Source organism: Choristoneura fumiferana, chromosome 16 (genome assembly GCF_025370935.1).
Source record: "Choristoneura fumiferana chromosome 16, NRCan_CFum_1, whole genome shotgun sequence".
NCBI lineage: Eukaryota > Metazoa > Arthropoda > Insecta > Lepidoptera > Tortricidae > Choristoneura > Choristoneura fumiferana.
The window spans coordinates 10,197,873-10,222,728 of NC_133487.1; the positions used below are offsets into that span (position 1 = coordinate 10,197,873).

At 35.7% G+C, this 24,856-nt stretch overlaps 1 protein-coding gene across 6 annotated transcripts in view; it reads left to right on the forward strand.

The window, feature by feature from the left end:
• LOC141436180 (monocarboxylate transporter 10-like) overlaps nucleotides 1-24,856 on the forward strand; it is a 120,031-nt gene that overhangs the window by 83,003 nt on the left and 12,172 nt on the right. For all 6 annotated transcript variants that reach the window (XM_074099062.1, XM_074099067.1, XM_074099066.1 and 3 more), the window contains one exon: nucleotides 14,758-14,931. In XM_074099062.1, coding sequence (XP_073955163.1) covers nucleotides 14,758-14,931 — 174 coding nt within the window. The remainder of the gene's footprint in view (nucleotides 1-14,757; nucleotides 14,932-24,856) is intronic.

Consider the following 24,856-nt stretch of genomic DNA (forward strand, 5'->3'; position numbering starts at 1 on the left):
ATGTATAAAGTTTACAAGCTTTTTTGAATCATATTTTAGATGTAAATGTATACTTTATATTTCTAGTTCATTGATTTAATCATTTTAAAATCATGGCCCAGACAATGGCAGTCCCGAAACTCCGTCGTTTCACGCGACGTTCTAGTGAACACTATGTATATGTACCTACCAAGTTTATGGCGCTTTCTGCATAATCAAGTTTAGACGTTTTTAGAACTATGTCTCAAAGTTGTATGCTCGCACAAAATTCAATTGAAGACAGAACTATCCATTGCACTAACAGAGACAGAGTGACAGAGAGTGTATGTAAAGACATACACAAAATATTAAGAAGAAAATATTTTTGACAAACATAAAACTTAACTAGTATTAATAAATACTAGGTAAGTACGTGATGAGCAGATTATTAGTCTTTTTTTTTAAACTAGTGACAGCGAATGTATGTGTTTACATATAAAGACATTATACTAGTTTAAAAAAGAAGACTACTAATCTGTTAATCACGTACCTACCTACTTACCTATTACTTCTTAATACTAGTTAAGTTTTATGTTTGTCAAAAATATTTTCTTCTTAATATTTTGAGAAATTAATAATAATCTCGCTTTCTTTACGGCATTGATGAACTTTATAACAAGTTTGTTAATTTGGTGTCAAAGTTATTTTCCGCCAGTTTAACATGCCTTTTGAGCCTTATTTATAATTAACTATGTTTGTTTTTGCTCGTCAGTGTATTTTCTTAGTGTATTCTCTAAAGAATAATTCATTTCTAACCAGACGTTCTTAGTCTTAGTCTTTGGGAAACGAAACTGAATAATTATTGTCCTAATTGTCTTAAGTGACTATCGTGAGACGTAATAAGACATTTTACTTGACTTGAATTGTGCCTTAAAATAGTTCGTCGAAAGTTTTGTTCACTAAAAAATCTCTTAGAGCAAAACAATGTCAAAAATAATATAAATTAATTTCTCAAACACTGTACAAATATGAAGCAAAAAAATATTTTTAAAAAATCCGTAAAATTAATAGACTAACTATTAAAGCATGATTTATCAGATCTTAAGTATTTAGTATTTCATTTGAAATCCTACCTTGCACGATTTCTTGTATTTTTATCATTGAACTTTAGTTTTTTATAAAGTTTTATGTAGGTAGGTACTAAACTTGTAAACAAATCGAATCTATCCACTTCTCGTCGTTAGATTGGCTTATAATTTTGTACGGTTATGTATATAGAAAGGATGACAATACAAGCTCGATTATCAAAACTAAAATACAACAATAACTTGTATTAAAAATGTTATTTTCTTCAACAATAATCTTTACTTAATTAATCCTCTGAGTCTGGAGATTGCGTTTCTTATAAAGACATTCCTAATAAGAGAGCTTTATATCTCCGAACGTTACAGTATGTACTCGAACGATTATACACAATTACTGTTAGTACCTATCTAATTTATTTATTTTCGCCGTTTTCATTCTTACCGTGTTCGGTTCATCGCAAGTCGCGGCGACGCTTTTATGATTTTACACGTTCAAATATTTTCCCCTACGCATGTAAATACACTCAACTGAAGGGAGTGAATCACGTACCTTTCAAACTTTGACAATACGCAGGATCGTCTTACGTGGAGAAAAATGAGGACATTTCTCACAACTGTTATTGTACCTATATCCGCTTAATGCCACCGGGGCAATTTGGAACTTGCAAAGTGGAGTGAATGCAAAAAACTACACATGCCAACTGTAATAAGATAAATCTCCAACACGTTTGTGGGGACATTTTGCAAACTGCTCCTTTGAGTACGAACGTAAAGATGACAATGTTTTTCATTTCTTAAAATTGTCTGCGAGTTTTTGTGAAAGTGCCACATTTTGTTTTTACGTATTTTCTGGTTTTTGTGTATTTAATATAATGAAGTCAAGAGCTGCTTTAAGTAGGTGTGACGAATTGAGGGTACTATACCCTTGGATGTCACCGCCATGACTTTCTGTATGATTTATGGTATGGTATGGATATTCTTTTTTCATTAAAGCCATTGCTTGTGAGTTTTGTGACCATTTTCGTAAGATAATAATAACGCTTTTTCTGTTGACAAATTCTACTATTTTCTAGACCTTTTTTTTCAAACTAGTAGGTACAGTAAACACTAAACAAATTTCATTGTTAAGATATAATTACGTAAACATTAAGAAAATAATTGACTGTGTTAAATATTTTCTATGAATTCTTATTAAAAAATAAATAGTTCAAGCGTGCATTTTATTTTCACGAAAAAAAATAGGTAAGTACTTAACAATAATTCAATGATCAGTAACAGTAGATAATTTGAAGATCATTGCTGTTTGTTCACGCAAAAGTCGTAGTTTTTAGGCCATGAAAGGGCTTATTTTGGACGTGGTGTTGTGACGAACGCCATCTATATAAATTATTTACTGAATGTCATTGACTTCCATTTGTCAGATTGACTAGAAATTTGACAATAGTTGGATGACAACACAAGTACATTTAACAAAAAGTAAGGGTAGTTGTAAAACGAACTTGTGTACACTTAAGGAGGATTTTATCAAGGAATATTATTGTACTTGTCACTATTTCGTATTTCCAAACTCACTTGTTCTCGGTCTTTAACTAACAGTTTTTTTTAAACTTAACTGGTCAAGTCCAGATCCCTTCACGGGATAAGTTCGCCTTTTACATTTATCTTTAACTGTTGTCAATTGTATGTATGTCTTTCTTTATTGTTTGTACAAGTCTTTACAAAACAAATAAACAAAACTTAGTGCTACAGTAGTTTTTAACCGACTTCAAAAAAAGGAGAATCTTCATTTGGTGAAGTGGAACTGATGATGAAGACCCACAGTTGATTATCGGAGTTACTACTCAATAACAAGTATTTCATGGGATGAATTTCAATTACTTTAACACAGTTGCTAAGCAATTTATGCTCCTCGTAATGCATATGGTGAAATGGAATGGGTGGTGAAGCACCAGGACTCCTCAATAAAGTAAGTCTCTGCATTGGAAACCAATGAAAATAATTTTCTACCAGTTTGAAGTCAGTGCTTCCGCACGAGCCAGCAGGAGTGATTGAAGCCCAATATGTAGTGCGTAGGTGAGTTAGGCGACTATAGGTCCACTCCTGCTGGCTCGTGCTGAGGCACCGACTTCAGACGGTAGAAAATTATTTTCATTGTTTTTGTAGTCGGTTCAATTTTTTGTTATATATATTTTTTTAAGTAGTATAGAGAGTAGCCTGCATTCATAGGTTACTTTAGTAGTTAAAATAGCTATCAAGGACTTAGGAAGAGGGAGGAGTGGACGCGTCGCATGGTCATCAAGAATCGATTATCCAGCAAAACAGACGCGTTATCTTTGTATGTGACGATTTGACGACTGTCTCGGCTATCAAGCTACTTGAAATTATACTGGGCACACGCAAACATCCTCACGCTTCTAGCAATATTAGAACAAGTCACTTGAAATATTATATAGGTACTTACATATATTTTATCACCAGTGATTCCTGAATGTACTGTTATTTTACTTGATACTGCTTACCTTGGAAAATCTCTATATACCTGTGTTTTCTTTACTGCTTACTAATCTTACTATGTGTTGTGGTGGTGTGTAAAAAAATACATGTTGACATTTACATTGAACTTTTACACTTTAAAAATTCTATTTTATTTAAATTTTAAGTTTTTAAAGAGTTTTCAAAAATGAAAATGATTTTCAGGTTTTCGGCTGGTTACCCGGAATCCCGGTGGTTTAGTTATGATTCCTTTGACGGGTTAAGCCACAGAAGTCAAAAAATGATTTCGTTAGGCAAGCGTATTAGAATTTTCAGACTAGTAACCCCCGATTTTATTATTTTTCTAGCCCGTTACCCGCGACTCCGTCCGCGTAGAATTCGCTTATCGCTATCCCGCAGGAACTATGCAATTTTCCGGGATAAAACTATTCTATGTCCTTCCCGGGGACTCAAACTATCCTTGTACCGAATTTTATCTAAATCTGTTCGGCGGTTTGGACGTGATGAGGTAACAAACGAACAAACAGACTTTCAAACTTTCGCATTTATAATATTATATAGTAGTGAAAGAAAGAAAGAAGACATTTATTCACTTACACAGAAGACACACATATACAGCAAAATTAACACAAATAAAATAAAAAATTAAAAATTACAGAAAAACACATGAAAACATTAAATACAATATACACAATGTTGTGTGTCCCCGCGAAAGTGAAACGGTCGCTGACTCAGCATTATGCTGAAGCGTTAAACGCCTGCAGCGCTGCAGCCTGTAGTGCTTGTTTCAGACGTGAATTCCCGACATTAGGGTTGTCAAACATAACTTGATTCTTCTGTACGTGTGTTTGTCATCTAACTCCTCCTAAACGGCTGGTCCCATTTCCATGAAATTTTGTTTGTATATTTCAATAGGTTTCTGGATGGTTTGAAACACATTGGACCCGGTAGGTGGCGCTGCTGTCGGTATGTTATCATATTTAATGTAGTGCTGCTTTTCTGGACAGGACAACGTCGTGCTTGGATCTTTTATATGGTGAAGCAAGCTCACAATGATGAAGAACCCCAACTATAATTTTCTGCTTTGCAATATTATTCTACTTTCGGTTGGTATTAAAAAACAAAAATCGGTAAATTTTTCGAATTAAATAGTGAAATATTTAAATTGTTGATAGAGCAACTTGTACTATTTATCTACACAGAGGTCCATTTGTATGCATAAAAACTGTAGTCAAATTAGTCTACAGATATTGTTGACGTGACTATGAGTTTACTTAACATTTGAACTTTAAATTCCTAAAAGCGCCAAATAAGACTAAGCTAGACTATTATTACACGGCTCATTTAAAAGCACACTGCTAAATGGTACCTAAATGGTTATTATGCAGTCACTGACAACGTTTATTCGTAGCTGCGACTGTTTTTCCAATTATATACTTGCCTTGGTACTAAGTAATTAAAGTGACTGAACATTAGTGCCTCAACTGTAAATGTATTCACAAATTAGTTAAGAAATATATTCTAAAAATATGATTTGTATTCGTTAGTAGCTACAATCGGTATTATACAAGCCGGTCCAGCAAAGTACGTTAATAATTGAAAACCAAATGTCTAAGCCTATCGAAATCGTCATCAGGTCGAAGGTCGATATTTGACGCTATGGCTTATATTTTAATAAATATGATCTGTCTAAGGTCTTAAGGTTTGGTATGCAAGGTCTTAATATGCATTTTGGTTTTAAAGTAAAAGCCTTCTATTTACGGTTAGGTACCTACATCATGAGATACATTTTTCCCAGAGAGGAGATAAACTTCATCATTCATGTTGCGCGTTTGACACATGTCGGTGCGATGTCGGACGCCATTTTAAACATCAATCTTCGCCTTACCATATTTGGACCGTGAAATGGTTTTATCTAAATTAATTGACCTGAGGTATTTTTGGCTAGCGATCTTATTCAGCTTTACTTGCTTGTAGGAAATATCTTATTCAGGCAGTTTTTTCTAACGTTCTTTTTCAATTCAAGTCTGACATCCGTCACTTAATTAGGTACTTGATTATGTAGCAATGGCGTTTAGTTGACTCGAAAAGGAACTAATACATCATTGTTCTTAAAAGAGTAATCCACATCCCTGTGTCTATTTGAAATATAAGCTCGCCTTTATTGTAAGTATTTCACTGAGACTTTCATGTTTCCTTACTAATTGTAATAGTCAAAGTCAACTTCAAAATAACGTTATTCAACTTAGAGACTTATGTATGAATGTCGAAAACCTAACACTGGTTCAGAAAAAAGTTCCGATGAGAAGAAACTGTCAAGAAACCCAACATATATATGTTGTGAAAAAATACACCTTGATGGGTTTCTATTCATGTATATTGCATATATAAGATAACCAAATAAAATATTTTACCCAAAATCTATGTAACACGTTTGCCAGCATTACCGTTACTAGAGAACTCTTTGTCGCAGGCTAAAAGATAATGATAATGATAATGATAAATTTATTTGTCAAACATAGGTACAAAAACAGATCTTATTTAAATACTTCATAGAACTCTATGTTTTGCCGTTAGGCGTACAAATACTACTATATAGAGCTAGCATAAATTAAAATTAAAGATAATTATCTACATAATATGCTTAACAGTGCTAATAGATATAAAAGTATGGAGATTAAATATTTATTTAAGCTAAAATAACACCAAAAATTCACATTAAAACGATGTCCGAGTATGTCCCTTTTTCATTTTTTTTTAATTTAAATGTCATTTTGATCATTTTTACCCAAATAACACCAAACTTTGGCATTACTTCTATCTTTTGCGGAAACAATACGCGCTTACCTAATGTGCTCTATCTTACGATAAAGACCGGACAATGTGTCACCGGGAGGATAAAAGCCTTCTATTTCCGGAGATAAGATCACATAATAGAGCCTTTAGAAACATAGCAAAGGTGACGATACCATGCCGGGCCCAGCCTAAAAGATACTATATAGGTACTGTATCATGAATTGGAATTTCCATTCTTAACTATTAGCGAATGATACTGGCTTTTGTACAAACCTATTTCAAAATGTAAATTTTGCGAACCTTACATAAGTCTTACTATTTATTCGTAGGTAGTAGGTCTAATGTCGTGTCGGCGTCTGTGGTCTATGGATAGTAGGTGTTTTTTACTCTTTATTTGATTTGGTTTTGAATTTTGATTTTATTGGTTTTTGTTTATTGTTTGTTATTTTATTTTTATTTATTTTTTATTCGCTGTCCGTGAACTCGCCAAGCGGTCACAGCGGAAGACCAGCGTTGGCCTATACGGCCAACACTATGCTGAGCTGGGGCCGCTTCGCGATCTCGCATTTATGCATAATACTTCTTTTTATTTTAATATTATTGTTGTTTTTTATTTTTTATTTTACTTTTTTTTCTTTTTTTGAATGTATTTCAATTATGCTTTTTATGTAATGTGCGAAGTCCGAATAAAATATTTCTTTCTTTCTTAAAAAAGTGACATGTAAAAGAGCCTTTTGTGACCTACCCCACTAACAGAATAAACGTTTATATTTTATTCCAAAAATTCAGATATCTGTTTACGAGTATGAGTAAAAGGGATGGTCGTTAAAGGATTACAGGCAAAGTCTGGCGTTGTCGTTCCCGCCCAGCTGCCAATCATCCCCAATCGTTTATTAGCATCGCCCCCGATACAGCTCCGACCAACTCACCGCACATTTATCACCTAAAAGGACGTTTAATATGTTTCGCCTCGGTGACAGCACGTCACAACCCATGATAACGCAGCCCCGATCCCGTACGATGATTACATACATATTTTTAGCACAAATTTCCATAGCACCGCTTTAAAAAGGCTAAGCGAAGATTTATAAGGGAGCGGTGAAATTCGCCGTAATAAATTATGTACTTGAAAAGATTTCAATAAAGCGGATTTTTAGATCATTCGCAGGGATATTTTGTGGCTGTTGTGATTTGTAAGCGAGTAAACAAAATGTGTTTTATTTATTACCACCACAAATCACTGGCGTGCTACAAATATTTAAAAAAACGACTGGTCATTGGTCTTTCATAGGGCGTGGTAAGGGCGCGGTGGAGAACTAATAGCATCTGACGCGTAATAGCAACATCAAATCAATCACTGCTTGATCAATTATTTAGGCTTAGTACTAACCAGTTAGTGAATTGGATGTCCTCCAAATCCTGTTATCAGATATTCGGTACGGAGAAGAAAGGTTAAGGTCACTGCCATACCTACGTCCTTCTGATTTTTGTCCCTTATCAATCAGACATCTCTTAGACGGCTTAGCGAAATAAAGGATATCTATCTACCTACAATGTAAGATAAGATAATGATTTATTTGACAAAATTTAGCTTACATAATCAAATAAATTTACAATATTAATCACCATCCATCATGATTATGAACTAAAAGTTATGCAGAGTATTATATCTCACAAAGATTAAATACGTTCATTTCATTCACTCAAACTAGTTCTTAGTTTCTTAAAACTTTCAACGGTGTTCAAACCATTACACTTCAAAGCAAAAATTAAGTTTATTTTCGCAAATATTTGCTGTGAAATGAACAGAAATATAACCGTAAACAAAAAGGTTGTCAACGCCATCTGTACCGCGCCGTTAAGCCGAAGGACGACTGACAACTTTTATTCCCTCCATAAACACTACAACTGTCACATAAAAATTGTAAATTCTCTTTTTAAATGAACGTAAACAAAAGAACGTGCAATTTGTTTCTCCACGTTCTTACAATCTTACGTTCAAGATATTGTTTTGATAAAATGAATTTTACGGGGACGAAACTGATTCAGAATCTAGCTAGGAAATGAATTTAGAGGAGGCCGATTCAACTTACGCGCTTAATTTAACAACATGCGCTATCGTCTCAGTCCCACAACATTACACTGAAATAAAACAACATCCGAAGTACCTTTTTGAATACAAAATCCAAATTTACATCCTACTCTTATCCAATTCCAAACGCAAGCAATTACACAGAGCACCAGATAGCACGATTAAGAGTCAGTAGCACGTTCCCCGTTTTATTTTATCGAAAACCCAACTTGGTAGATAATATGAGGCGATAGAAAGAGTAGACAATTTGCGAGATATTTACAAGACGATGAGGCAGCACAATTTCTTTATTTTGATCCGATTGAGAATGACGTCTATATTGTACGCTTTGTGATTGCTAGAGTGAGCATGTTTTAGTAGACAATAAGAGACTGGTGGTTTACTATTATATGCTCAATATATTTACTACTGTATCCTCCGATCAGATATTTATTCCGCAGAAGTCAAATTTAATATATATATTCATATATATAAATATCATTGGACACCTATCACCTAACACCAATTGACCTAGTCTCAAACTAAGCAAAGCTTGTACTATGGATACTAGGCAACGGATAAACATACGTATATAGATAAATACATATTAAACATTCAAGACCCGAGAAAAAACATTCGTATTATTCATACAAACAAATATCGGCCCCGGCCGCGGGAATTGAACCCGGGACCTCAAGCTTCGTAGTCAGGTTTTCTAACCACTTGGCCATCTGGTCGTCAAATACAAGATTTTACGTTAAAATGTGTTTGTTATTATTCGCCACATGAAGCCGAAACTTGTCATTACGTTGCCATGCAAATACTAATTGGAAGAGAGAGATCGGCTCGTTAAAACAAGGCGTTTGTCAATGGATTCACCGCACCGAACTATTTGATTGACATTTGAAATCCAAATTGCCTATGACACAACTAACTTTGACTAGCTACGTGTGGTGACTGATTTTGATTAGGCATCTGGATAATACAACTAATGCTGAATAGAACAGTCAATTTTTTTATTGGTTTTAGCAAGGTTTTAGGTACAAAACAGCTTTTGTCAAACTTAGCGTCCGAAAGGTCAAGAAGCGGCTTAATTTATATTGATACAATATTAAGTATGAATACTTACTTCAGTATCTGAAGATATTGCACGGTTTATTATTTTCTATTACAGTAAGTAGTTAACTATTACCTTCTCATCATTTTTATGACCTACATTAATCGTCATTTTTTGGGGTATATTTCAATCAAAATATGTTACTGTATATTCATCTCTAGTCATTGGATGAAAGCAGTTTACTTAAATTTGTCTTCGATTTCACATAAATAAGTGTTTTCGTACAGTCCCTAAAATCCCAATCCTTATTTATATCTTAACATAGCTTTTACTCTCATCCATTCACTTTCATAAAAACCTCGTTGTCAAATTTCTCTTCCAAGGGAATACTGTGAAGACGTCGAAACAAATTTATGGATATGGCCATCTTTTCTTTATGCGTCTATCGAATTGCAAGATATGTGAAATCTTTTTGAAAACCCATCACCATAAAGCAGTTGATATTGATGAAATAGATACTTTAACAATAAATGAGAAAGGAAGAATTCATATTAATCAAAAAGATGAAGTACAATTCGGTACTTAAAAGGATACACTTATAATATTATTAATTCGTCGAAGACATCCATGCTTTAATTACGGGAAACCTGGGTGATTCTAAAATGTGGAGCATCTTTAATTTAAAAAGCAGTAACTTCGATGATGAGCAAGCTTATTTTTATTCGCATTTGTCATGTTTTAATCGATCTTCTTTTCGATTCCAGTACGTCAAACATTCCCCTCACGTGGACAAAATCAGCAATTTGAAAACTATCAACGTAGCCCCATTTATCATAAACATAAAAATACTTTTTTATTATTATTGACCTATTAGCCCTCTCATTCTGAGAGGAGGCCTGTGCCCGGCAGTTGGACGTAATAGGCTGGGATGATGATGACCTATTAGAATAATATTTTTAATAAACAAAACAACCTACATTCAGCATTGATAATTAATGAAATCAGTCAATGATATGTTCGTCGAGTACTCACAATGCTCTAAAGTTTCCTTTTATTTCACTAGCTCGGTATTTACTTTCAAACAAGCGTTTAGATTTACGACCAAGTCGAGACAAGTGAGCTTAGAAAGCAGCATCAATCTGCAAGCAACAAACAATGTATCCAATCTATCCCCAGATGTGTGGTCGTCTAGTTAAAATGTCGACGAACTTCCCAAAGCGTTGGAAAATCAAAGTTTTTCAATGGCGGTGTTTTTCAGACCAAGTCCGGAGTGTACTCAGGTCCCGACATAGTCGTGTTTATGAGCACGGTTTAGTTGAGTCGAACAGTAACAGGGGCTAGCTCTGAAGTTATTAAATGATTTTATATACACAAAATTACGTTATGCAGCATGTAGTTTTGTTACAACTACAAATTTTACGGGAAATTTGTAAGGGTTCTAACAAACACAGTTTCATGTTCTAACGTCAATGTACCACTACATGATCCAAGATGAATAAAACCGTAGTTTATTCTTTTTTTTTTTCTTTCTTGATAATGAAATGAGGTGTCTTATTAATACCTATTTAAAAAATCGCGATAAACTGAGTGAGTGTAGATAGGTAAGTAGGTACTAAACTTAAGGTAATAAATAAAGACTACTGTGCTACTGTGTAGTTAAATAGTTGTATCATTATTATTCCTATCCACTATCTTATTGTACACTATTTTCTGCAAATAAATGACTTATGGCTTAAGATCTAATGACTCTTATTTGTACTCCGATATATAAACTGATCTTAATTGTTCTAAAGATCCATCTTATCTTACGTAATGGATATATCGTCTTTGCCATCTGCAACCTGATGTGATGTCATATATCTCCCCTGGAGCTTATTTCACAAAACAACTGCTAAACTCATACAAGTAACAACCAGTCTCAAGTGACAAAACTTGACATTTTATGATGCTATCTTATTGTCCGGCAGCTTCAGCTCCAGCTTCGCATATTTTTTTAAATTTTACCTTGAAATTTTGGGGAAAACCGGCCAAGTAGGTACAAGATGGGTTCGTGCACTGAGACACACTTTTAATGCCTCTTTTGACTGCGTAGACTTTGAAATTTTATTTTTTCGTTGCTTCAAAAGGTAGCAAACCCTAGTATTTAATACCGTTTACAGGTCGATTCACGATCTAAGAGCTGGCACGAATGGGTTGACTGAAAGTGCATGACATTTTCATATTTGTGTGAAGTGTAGGTATTCAAATAGGTAACTCACAGATACTTTCATTCCCTCATTCAATCCATTCGTGCCAGATCTTGTGAATCAACCTGTATATATCCTTACCTACTAATATTTCAGCTTGATACATACAAGCCTTACTGAGAAAACTACATAGCTCTCCTGCCCGGTTGTACGCCCGTTCATGTGCCCTTAAATGACTGCAACAGCCAATTTTATTCGAAAACGTGTGCAAACAGTGATAGCACGTAAGGACACCGTCAACAAAGTGGTAAAAAATGGAATTGATAACGTCACGTTTCATGTCCAGATTGGACCGCCTCTGTAACTCGAGAAAGCTGAAGTCCTGACAGACGGACGGACGAATAGCAAACTTTTCCGTTTAAGCCTACTGAAGTACGGAACCACAAAAACTAGTCCATAGACCGTCGTCTACGTCTTGCCTTGTCCGTAGCAATTCGTATGATTTAGTTAGATTTAGACGACTCGTCGCTACATCCCATAGCAAGTCTCGATGCTCAATGCTCAGTGCTTTTACGAGTAATTGCGTTTACTTGGCAAAACGCTCCGGCAGAGCTCAGCTCTGTTTAAGTAATTAATTAGATTCATGAGTTTACTAATTGGGTAAACGTGATTCTGTTTCTTGGTTTAATTACGTGGATTTGTTACAATTTAAGGTTTATTGCGGTTGCTAAATTAATATTTATTGGCTTTTATTAAAAATAGCGATTTTTATCTTGTTTTTATTATAACAGTATTTATGTACAGTTGTTTAAAAAAGCTTCGCAGTAATGTTTTATCTCAAAAAAGGTAGACTGAATCAGCAATGGAATGTCAAAACATTGATTGTTCCGATAAAGCTAATCCCCGAGGGTACAATCGGCGTCATAATTATATTGGAGTATGCTTTGTTATGTCTGCATAATTGCAATGAGTTAATGTACGTACGTTATAAAATTTAATTGTTGTAATTTGTTACGAGTAGTTAGTAGGATTCTAAAGATAAGTAACATTTTTGTAACCAAAAAAAACTTAGGTCTGGGTCTGGGTAAATCGCAAACTGCAGAGAACACAACAATATGGTGAAATTCTATTAGGTAACTAATTGTGCACTCTTATACGTAGGTAATTCAAGCATGTAGGTGCATGATTAAGTAAAACACAATTAAGAATTTACTTATTAAGGGCAACTCATAGCCTAGCAACTAAAATCTTTAAAAATAAAGATTAGCTAGGAATATCATGTAACTAATTGTAAAATTGTTATGAAATAAACAGTTATATTTTTTTTAGTAATAAACCATTTCTAGGGTTCCGTATCCAAAGGGTGACCAGCAGAAACGGAACCCAAATGGTTCTTTGGAGGGAGGCCTAAGCTATGTTTAGCCGATCTAGCGGATCCTTATAGGTTTTATCGAACCACCCATCGTGACTCACAGTTTTTACTTTTTATAGAAAAGTCATATTGATATCGCATTGTTTCACAAGGAGTTTTGTAGCGTTCTGCTCTATTACTATAAAAAAATAGCATATTTTCGTGGAAAATATGTACATCAATGAAGCTTTGTTTATAACTTTATCTTGGCACTAGATAGAAATGAGGATCTGCCGAGTCCTACAAAAATTTAGAGGTCCCTAAATTGCCCATATTTCGTCCCAGGGATTCCTCCTGATTTCATTCAATTCAGCGCAAAAAATTACATAATGACTCCTAACTAGTCTAGTTTATAAAACTTTGCATTTTTTTTAATATCCCCCTGCCTATACCCCATGGGAGGGGGTAGGACCTCTAAATTTTGGTAGGACTCGGCAGATCCTCATTTCTAGTGCCAAGAAAAGTTATAAACAAAGTTTCATTGATGTACATATTTTGCCGCCAAACTGTCAAATTTAATTTTACTTTACCTGTAGATATACCTATTGCATGGTGGGTCAGAAATCAACTGATTCGATATTATGTATGAGAAAGATGACTGATGTTGAATCTACACGTCATTGATTGATATCATATCAGTGATCACGACAATCTCTCATCCATACTCAACAATCCCTGTTTCCATACTTGTCTCTTGACGCAATCTGAACAAGAGCCAACGTTCAAAAAAGTATATTTCCGTTTCGATCCGCACTTAAACTTTTGCCTTACGCCTCAAGTATTAAGTCGAGATTATAAATATAAGAGAACCAAGAATTATCCTCAGCGATAAAACATCACGATTTTGGTTGCCGTTTGTAAGTGGGTAAACAAAAAATACAGCTAGGCATGGGCAGGACTTCCCACTGGTGTTCGATGGGTCAAGGTTTAGGATGCTTAAGCTTACTTATGTGTTATGAATCTGTTATACGTGATAAGGGAACCGGACTCTTTTTCATGTTCCACTGGATGGAGTGTTTCCTTTACAAATATGTGACATGTAGGTACCATGATACGCATACGCATTTGATATTCCAAAATTTGTGGGCCTTTACCCGCCACTTCGCTCGTGTTAACTATTAAGTCTGGAAACTGCGGGATTTTATTAAATTTTAAGGGCTAAACTGGCTTTCTTTCCTCCTCTACAAGGTTTACATAAACTAAGTATAATTATATTTTTATTTTTATTCAACTCTTTATTTAAAGAAGCACATCGAGTGAACTGTGTACGTAATCTTCGAGAAATAAGTAAAATATCGCACATCCGCATTAAATTGGTGTTAATACGATTGAAATTGATCAATCTGTCGATTAATAAATTTATTGGTTGATTGACTGAAAACATTAAGCAAGAAAGCAATCATATTGAAAGGGAAATAGATTATGAAGAGATTAGAGTCGCTGTGTACAGCCTTCAGGCTTCCTCCCAGTCTCTCCTCCAGGCTCCAAGCACAGAATTTTGATTATTGGTTATTGCGCGCTTCCATCGCGAGAGCATCTGCAGGGCTACTACGAAACTCGAAACTCGAAGCGCGTCGTGTCTACGCGCGAGTATCCTCGCGCGCAAAACGCTCCGTCTGGACAGGGTCTAATAAGAAAGCGCGATCTAGAAAGGTGGTGAGTTGTTTTAACCAGACCTAACATGTCCAATCTTGTTCCAGGCTGCCTAGGAGCGCTGTCAACGGGCGTGGCTCTGGCGCTCTCGCCGGTGACAGTGGCGCTGTGCGTGCGCAAGTCCACACGCGTCACGGCGGTAGTGGGGGGGCTGGTCGCGGCCCTCGGCTGCCTCTTCACCTCCTTCGCCACGCAGTTCCATCAGCTGTTCTTCAGTTACGGTAAGTTGACCATTTAATATTTTCAGATAGACTACATACCTACAGTAGAGTAGAACACTTCCACATTCCCATCGTACACGAAAACATACATGTATCGCACTGCGGACATGGCCATGACAAACAGCTGATATATAATTTTTCGTTTATTTTCTTTCCGCGCTGCGTGCGAGCTTTCCAACTTTGTTAGCGGCCAGTTTAAAATAATACTGTAACTTTTTACATACATGCATCGCCTAGAATGGTCCTCAGGTATAAACATACGTTTTGTTGGTAGCGGCGACTATTTTTGCCGCTTTATTCTCTTAATAATGTATGGTAAATATTATATAGTTTGTTGTAAATTTTTGTAAACTTTAACTTAGACAGTCAAATAGAGGACTAAACGATGGGTGTGGAGTCTTCATATTTTACCCAAAACGTTAGTAATACAAACCACTTGGCTCATTTTTGATATAAGTAGAACCCTAAAAATGCGGACAAATAAATAAAAATGAAGTACAAGAAACAGAACACTTGAGCGAAAATATGTTCCCGCTACTGTTCATGCGATTCCTCGCTGCATTAAAATAAAACGAAAATAAATATTCACATCCTCACCGACATAAAACGTTAATGCACTTGGTACCCATTGCACCAACTTGCACGATTTAAAAGAGCTGAATCTGACAACTCAATTTATTTCGTCAGATTCATATCCGAAACTCGTTTAAGTGAACTTCAAAGGTATTCTTTAATTGGCAGTCCTGAGTAAATAAGCAGATATTCGATATGACCGCGTGCTAAAGACGAGAATAAACTGAATTATTTGGAGTTAATACAACGTGCACTGCGCTTTACTTATACATAATACCTACCTTATAAATATTTAAATGACTACGTTTGTCCGTACGTATTCATGCTTCATTTCATTGCAAACAAAATATCTATTTTTTATTATTATTTACATTCCTTCTATATTATCTATGTTCTATACGATGAGCCACGCATTCACATTGCTTCATTGTAACTATAGGGACCACCAAAAACATGCACGATTTTCAAACATTCAATTTATTTGACCCCAGCATATAGGTCAGCAACGTCATTTCCGGCCACAGGAAAAAGCCCTTCCTTTAAAAAAAAAGTTTGGATTATTTCTTCGCTTTACTTTCATATTACTCATGCTTCCGTAGCAAGTGTCACTACTACTCTTAGTTGGATCAAGTTGGATTCATAATGAACGCTAGACGAGGTTTTTTAACGTCCGGCTTTGAAACGTTTAATCCTTTTACATTTATTCGTGCGATCACATACTTACCTAAAGTGGTGAATGTGGTGATTTCATTCGTGCTTGGAGTTGTACAAAATAAAGCTGAATAAACCGGTCGTTTAGTGCATCTATGCGCTCGCTAAGCTGGTTCTATCTTCAAGGATATGAGCTCAGTGAGGCAGCCTATCGGAGCGAGAATTAGCATTTAAATCGGGACACTGAGTGAGTTTGCTTACCTATGGTGCTTATGACGCGTAGCTACTGCAATACGGTATTATGGAAGTTTTAACCATGATTTTACTTCACCCATTTCCACACCCTCTGCACAATGATATCTAGTTCAAGTTAAGGTCTAATTAAAGAGGCTTTCTCTTGTTAATACCTTGAAAACTATAAAAAAAGCTCTTTATCACTTTAGTCTGATTAGGTTTCATATTTGTACCATTTTAGTTATTTTATTGTTGATTATGAATGGAAATCAGACTTGCGTACGTTTTATTCCGACTTGTCTTTTAGAGGGAAATAAATAGCTGAATTTGTAAGTATTGCCTCTATTTCCATTTTTCCCTAGTGGCAAGTAAAACGTAGGGGTAACAAAAAGAAAAACGTACCACATACAGACTTTTGCATTTATGTCATTCAAGTACTATTTTAGGAATCGGAATGCTTGGTAGTTTATATCTATGAAGACCGAATGGCCAAGTGGTTAGAGAACCTGACTACGAAGCTTAAGGTCCCGGGTTCGAATACCGGCCGGGGCAGATATTTGTATGAATAATACGAATGTTTGTTCTCGGGTCTTGGATGTTTAATATGTATGTATGTATTTATCTATATAAGTATGTTTATCCGTTGCCTAGTGTCCATAGTACAAGCTTTGCTTAGTTTGGGACTAGGTCAATTGGTGTCAAGTGTCCCATGATATTTATTTATATTTTTTTATCCTTCTCCGTGTCAAAGGCATGGCAAATTGCGTCAGAATTGGCTGCGGGCGTTAAGAGTTTAAACAAACAAACAAACACAGTTTACCGTCCTTACTAATATTACAAATGCGAAAGTGAGTTTGGTTGTTCCACTTTAACGCCTTAACTAAGTACTGAACCAATTGCCATGAATTTTTGCACTCATCATATTAGTAGTAGAAGACCAGAATAAATAATAGGATAATATTTTATCCCGAAACAAATAGTTGTTCCCTAGGACGCGTTCTTCTAAGACGAAGTTGCGGGCAACAGCTAGTGAAAAATGTGACAAAAGACAAAATACTAGTAATAGGTAAATATAAAGAAATGTGTGTGTTTGAGAAGGGGAAAATCACCTGAACAGTTGTTTATCCTAAGCTAATGTTTCAGAATGTAGTCCCTTAACTTTTCTCATTTCGCGTAGGTAAACTAAAAGTGAACTCTATGTACTTACGTATAGATAGATGAACACGAATAAGTAGACAGACAGTTTTGCGTCACAGTTCTACTTACTACTACTACCTACTTACTTAGGGTACATGTTAGTAGGTAGGTATACTCAAAGTAGAAGTAGAAGAAGTAGAAGTAACCGCACGAAATCACTCTCAAATAAAATGAGAGTGATATGTCTTAAAGAATTTTAAGACGTGAAATTCAATCAATCATCAATCATCCCAGCCTATATACGTCCCACTGCTGGGCACAGGCCTCCTGTTGAAATGAAAGGGCTTCGGCCGTAGTTCCCACGCGGGCCCAATACGGTTTAGGAAGGAATTGAATGACTTCGCAGTTTGAACAGGTTTCCTGACGATGTTTTCTTTCACTGTAAAGCTCAGGGTAGATTTTGATTGTAATTTCGCACATAAATTTCAAAACAATTGTTGGGACGGCGAAGGGCACTGGGTCATTTAACGCGAGTAATATAAGATAAGGTTAAGATATTGAAATAAGCTTTTTATAGCCTATTTTATAACCTACAACTTTTTAATAAAAAAGAGTGCTGTATTCGCCAACAAACTGCTTAGCAGTTTGGCGAAAATATTTTTAAGTTGTTATTTTTGTAAATTGTGGTTAATAAATAAAAATAAATAAAAGTTTGAACCCACGATTCTCTGCTTGAGAGGCAATAGGTCAGACCACTCTACTGGGCTGGCTGGCGAAATGGCTGAAAACAGGAAAAATCCATGTGATGTTAAAGCTGTTTTGTAGGCAATATCAAAGTAAATAAAAATGCCAAAAGAAAATTAGATTTAACGACTTAATCCTAATATTGTAAATACAAATGCGAGTTGGTTTGTTTGTCACGCTTTCGCGCGTAAAGTTCTCATAATCGTAATAAAATTTAGTATGAAGATAGTTGAAGACCCTGAAAAGGAGACAGGTAAAATAGTTTTTATCCCAGAAAATTGTATAATTCCTGCGGGCGCGTGATAAACGAACAGGCAAGTAGTCGAGATTTTATTTTTATGACAAGTAGTCATTTCATTAGGTATAATAGGTACTTATACATATATGTGTGTGTGCTTTAATGCCTTTTTTTAGCAAGGAACATATTTACAATATTTGCTGTGTCTGCAGGGCTACTACGAAACTCGAAACTCGAAGTTCGTGTCGTGCGGTCCCTCTGACACCTATACTATTTAATACGAGAGCGAGAGGGACAGCACGACATGAACTTTGAGTTTCGAGTTTCGTAGTAGCCCTGCTGATCTTTACCACATAGGAGAACTTGATATTTTTTCTTTGAACAATTAACTACCGTGGGACCACTCGTACTCACGTCTTAAATCGAGTTTAGCTAAAAATGTTGCGCTGCTTAAAAAAGAAGGACTACGAATTAGCCCGAAACATAATGTAGAGGTAAACTCGATTTAAGACGTGAGTTATCCGGGTTTCTTTCATGAAACACAACATACGGCATAACATGATGCACCAAGTTTATTTCGTAAGACCTGATAATATGTAACACATGTTTGGCAATAAATTATTTCATTTCATTTAAATATGGGAAATTCTTCGTTAAAATACCATTGAATCGGCGTACATTACAATTAACCCGGGGCCCTTTTATATACCTTTGTGAATGTTTAATCAAGTTTGGGATGGACATTACGAGAACGTAGTAAAATGTCAACTATTTAGACGTAAGTATTAATTATTTTAAGTACTAGTTTGTTCTTGTTCACACGAATATAAAGTAAACAATTATTTAATAGGGACAACCTTTAGCCCGCGACTCTGTATGCGAAAGATTCGTTTATCACTATTGGAACTAGGTACATGTGCAATTTTCCGAGACAAAAATTGTCTTATGTCCGTCGTTTCGACCACATATGTAATATAGTATGTACTGTGCAATTCCATTAAATAAATAAATAAATAATATAACATTCAGTCTGCTCGTGACCACCGCCACTGTAATGTGGTCGAAACGACGTGATAAGTCCCGTTTATGGTATTTAATTATGGGATATAGCCATAAGCGAAATTTTTGCAGACGAAATCAAGAGCCAAAGCTACCTTATAATTAATATAGGTACTAAAAAATCTTCCTCAGTGTCAACATCGGCCGATACTTAGAAAACATAAACAAGGGGGCTATTATGAAATTCAAAGTTCGTATCGTATCGTCCCGCTCACTCTCGTATTAAACAATATTAGCGTGAGCTGGACACTACGATACGAAGTTCCAATTCTGCACTTCGTTGTTGGTACAAGGCCAGGTAATTCACTCACGAATATTTCCATATATGCAAATTAAGTTGCGAATAATTTTCGAGTTTTATTATGATATTAACATACCAAGATACTCTTTCGTCAACTTGAACTGTACATGTAAATAAACAAATAAGGTTAATGTCCTATTATTTGAGAACTGCCTTGTGTAGTTTCCAGGCTATCCATACTAATACTATAAGTGCGAAAGTGTATGTGTTTGTCGAAACGGACCGACATAGGAGGATGATTTTTTGGATAGAGATAGTTTATAGGCCAGAGAGTGACATAGGCTACTTTTTATCCCGGAAAAATGCACAGTTCCCGAGGGCGCAGCGCGCGATAACCGAATTTCACGCGGTTGAAGCTAGTAATAATATGTTTAAATTTCTCGTAGGTATGGGCACAAGCCTCTTCTAACAATGAATGTGCTAATGTTAGGATCGTTAACACGCCTCGCTCGCTATTAGAAATTACTGCGCATCCTAGACGTACTATTCCAGCCAGGTGGATTATTTTTGAAATCATATCTAACCAGATCACTAACCTAAGCAACAAAAAGTTTGCTCCCGGCTTTGTCACTTCAAACTTCAATATCTCAAAAATGGCTGACCCGATTTTGATAAAACATGTCTACGAACCATCGCTAGAAAACATGCTTTTGAACAAAAAAAACCGCATTCAGATCGGTCCACTCGTTTAAGAGCTACGGTGCCAAAGACAGACAAATAGACAGACACACAGATACACAGACACACATAGCGGTCGAACTTATAACACCCCTCTTTTTCCGTCGGGGTTAAAAATGGAAACAACTATGTTAAATTTGTAGTACGAATGAAGTAAGAAAAAAGTCTTGCTAGCTAAGTAGTTTGACCCATTGGTCTCTCAAACAGATGATCGTGGTTTCGAGGCCGGGGTCGCAGCTTTGTGAGTTCTTGGAATTTTTGTGCAAAATACATTTGAAATTTAGCAGGACCTTTACAATGAAGGAAAACATCGTGAGGAAACCAGCCCACACGTGACGAAATTCAATGTCGTGTGAAAATGTTTGTTATTATAATATTCTACAAGGTATTATAGAATACAACAAATAGGAGCTTGAGAGTTTATCGCCACAAGATTTATTGCTGGAATCGAACATAAAACTTTGCAATCGGCACTTTTATCTTCGAAAGAAAGCTTAAGCCCGTATCGCAATTCAATGCAATTTATCCCTGCAAAGACCAGCCATTGCATAAACATGTAGCTAGTGTATATATCAAATGAAGAAAAGATTGGAAGCCATTCTATGCTGTATAAAAAAAAGCTTTGATACCTACATACATACAACTTTACGTAATTGGCGTTTTAGGTACGTCTAACGCGCGACGCTCTTCCTCAAATAATTTAATCTTCTGCCAATTAGGTACGTAAAGAAAGACTTAAGTACTACGAAAAAATAATAAGTCTATTTATTCGTAGCCTAAGTATCCTCCTACACGTATACATACAACTCAGCTGGGCAAATATACTGTCATGCGTGTAGATGAGTATAATTCGGCCTAGCCAGCCATATCCGAAGCCCATAATGGCGTCATAATTTATAGAATAGTTTTTTTTAAGGGTCGCCGTCATCGAAACCGACGAGGAGGACTATATACATACAACTTGTATACATAGGTATTCAAGGTGTTAATTATTAAAACCTCAGACAGCCAAACTGTCTTTATTTTATTTTACGTTAGTTTAATGTGGTACTCTAATTTTTCGACGAAAATATTTGTCATATAGACGCACATTTTTTTACACGGGGGTTCAAGATTGTTATAAAACTATTCTTATATTATAGGGCAGGGATGGGGAAATAGATTTAGAGATGGGCCATATACAAAAATTACAACATTTCCGCCGGCCAGGGAGCATTTATTGATTAAATTTTATTCTAATCAAGTAACAACAAAAACAAATCATTTACAAAATCTATAATTATTGTTTTGATGTGCTACCGGTATGAAATTTGAAATTTTGACTGTTCATTAATTAAAACGTCGAAAATAGGTTCCAAGTTACTTCAAGTAACAAAGTGACAAAGATAGAACTTTAATCACATGATGCGCACCCGGCTTTAAACAGTTGTCATTTATCGTAAAGTCCGAAATGTATACGAGTATTTCCATTGTATTTTTACAAATTAAATTAAAATTTAATTCGTTACAAGTAAATACAAAAGAATTTAAATATCAGATTTTAATAAAAAATATCTATTTACTATCACACCATTAAACAATCATAGGAATAATCGAAGCTAAATGAAGGGAAATAAATAATACTATTTGTCATGGTTCATTTAGGACCCTAAGCCGTGCTTGAATTAGTGTCAAATTGTAATGCCACAGATTATGTTCTGGATCTGATTTTTTCTAGGCAATGGAACGTGGCGGTCTCACTGTGACGTCATCCAGCGTATTTCGTAAAAAAAAATAAAAATTAAATACTCATCCATATTCAAATTAAAATGATGATATCTTAAATATCCTTCTTTCAAAATAAAATAAAAATACATATTTTATAATTCTAATTTGTTTCTAATTCTACATTCGTAATTTGTACTTGTCAGTTGCGCTTCGCTCTTTTATAAAGAAGATCATAACAGTCAGAAAAATGGCCAGTATTAAATTACTTATACTCGCTAAGACGCATTGGCGCTTGCTGAATACGCTGCTTTGACTTGCTACATTGAAAAAGGGATTAAAAACACACAACACACACAACCTGAAATATAACAATACTACTAGTTCTGTCAGGTTTATAATTATTTGAACACAAGGAATCATGCCATTGATTATTGAAATTGTTCGCGGATCAACCACGTATTATAGCCGAGATACCTAATATCTCGGCATATTATGCCCGACGTGTTGCGAATCAATCCGTGGTTTCTTTTCAAGGCGAGCTCACACGGAAAACAAACTGTAAAATGCGCAGTAGCACGTGCACGGTGCACTAGAAACGGCAGCAAATTGCAGCATTATACGGTTAACAATCCCAGAGGATCCCAACTCCGTGCCCTGAATGAAGAAGGCTTCATTGGACTTATAACGAGTTACAAATAACCTTCGAACTAAGTGGATCGTTTTATTGAGTATAGATTGCCTTTTCGCAGTGACTGCATCCGGAGCTGATTGTATTGTAGAAAGTTATGGAAGATGTAAGGTATGGCAACTCTCTGTCTATTGATTACGAATGTCTACGTTTTTAGTGTAATACTTGCTTTTACCCGCGTACACGCGTGAATCATTAGATCCCGCAGTTTAAATTGCGGGATTTCACTAAATCCCCAAATATTGTATCGTGGTCTTCATTGACGTTGCACTAAAAACATCTGTGCCAAATTTCATGACTCTATACCCGATACCATAGGATTATCGAGATAAAATGGAGTCTATGTGTTATGCCAGATTTCCAGCTATCTATATATTTATAATATAATTTCAACCAAATCCGTCCAGCTGCTTTAGCGTGTAGGACTAATAAAGGTCCACACAAACACATACTAACTCCCAAACTTTGCTATTGATACGACTCTATTCTGAGCGTACGACGTCAGATATTTTTGCACGCTCTGCTATGGCAGACACACAGGATGCAGGTGCACGTGACGGTACAGTCAAAAACACAGGATATATAGGTCCAAAACCGAGCTTTTTATTTAAAAAATGAACACCCGTAATATCCTTACCGCCCAGCACCCTTTGTATAGGACTTATTGTAATTTGACATCGAACTCTCTCACAAGTAACATAAGGTTTCATGTTCATAAAACAAAAATTTGATTTGGGCCGCAGGAGGTTAAAATTAAATTAATCACATCAGGCCAGCGTAGACTGTATCACGAAAATACATACGCAACAATATGAAATCAAAAAGCCAATCAACCCATTAACAGCTCTCCAACGTTAGACATTTAAATTTGAAACGCCGCAATATATCAGGCAATTTAAAGTCGTTTTCATATTGTCGGTGAACGGAGTGAGAGTGATACGTTAGTGTCATAGGACCCCACAGATAAGTTGTCATATCCTGGATGGTACGGGCTAACTCTGCTCAATAATTGTCAGCTAAAGTACCTTATTCAGCGCGCACTTAGCACGATTCAATGCTTTTACTAGCTTTTAAGGTCTGGCGATTGGAAGATCTCGAAACTTTTGTTTAACCCGTCTTCCCTTGAATAGGAGAGCGGTTCGAATCTCATTGAAAAGTGGTAAAAAAAACTAAATTTGAAATACTAGTAGGTACGACCGGATAGCCAAGTGGTTAGTGAACCTGACTACAAAGCTACTCCGGGTTTGATCCTTGGCCTGGGCAGATATTTGTAACTGTGAAATTTTCCGGGATAAAAACTATACTATGTCCTTTCCTAGATGACCTAGATCTCAAGTTATCTCCATACCAAATTTTATGTCAATCGGTATAGCGATTTAAGTATAAAGACAGACAGTCATTTAATTTATTATAGTCATAGAATTATGATGAACTTAAAATTATGGGATTACATATGGTGTTTTCCTGATTCTCGGGTCCTAAGTTTGGGACTCGCGACCAGTTGGCGACCTATTTTCATATTCAGAGCTGGCAACGACACTGGTGAACAAAAATCTAGCAGCTCGGACCAACATGAGGGTTTTTTCTGAGCCTGGCCACAGCCTGGCTACTGTCACTTTAAGGGCGCGCCGAGCTTTTAGCGCATTTATTGCATTCATTTAATTCCGCCCTTCCTCACTACGTACGAACCTCCTCTTTTCTACGAAACCCTCAAGTACAGAGGCCGTATTACCTAACGTTACTGACGCTCGCGATCGCAATGAAATGACAGATTTCGCATACAAAAACTGTCTTGATATATTTTTCGTTACTTTATATAGCTGTAAACTTAATATTGTTTCAAAATAAAATTATACGCTATAAGTACAGAATTTGTTGTTGTTTTCGTAAATTTGTAATAGGTACTTAATTAAGT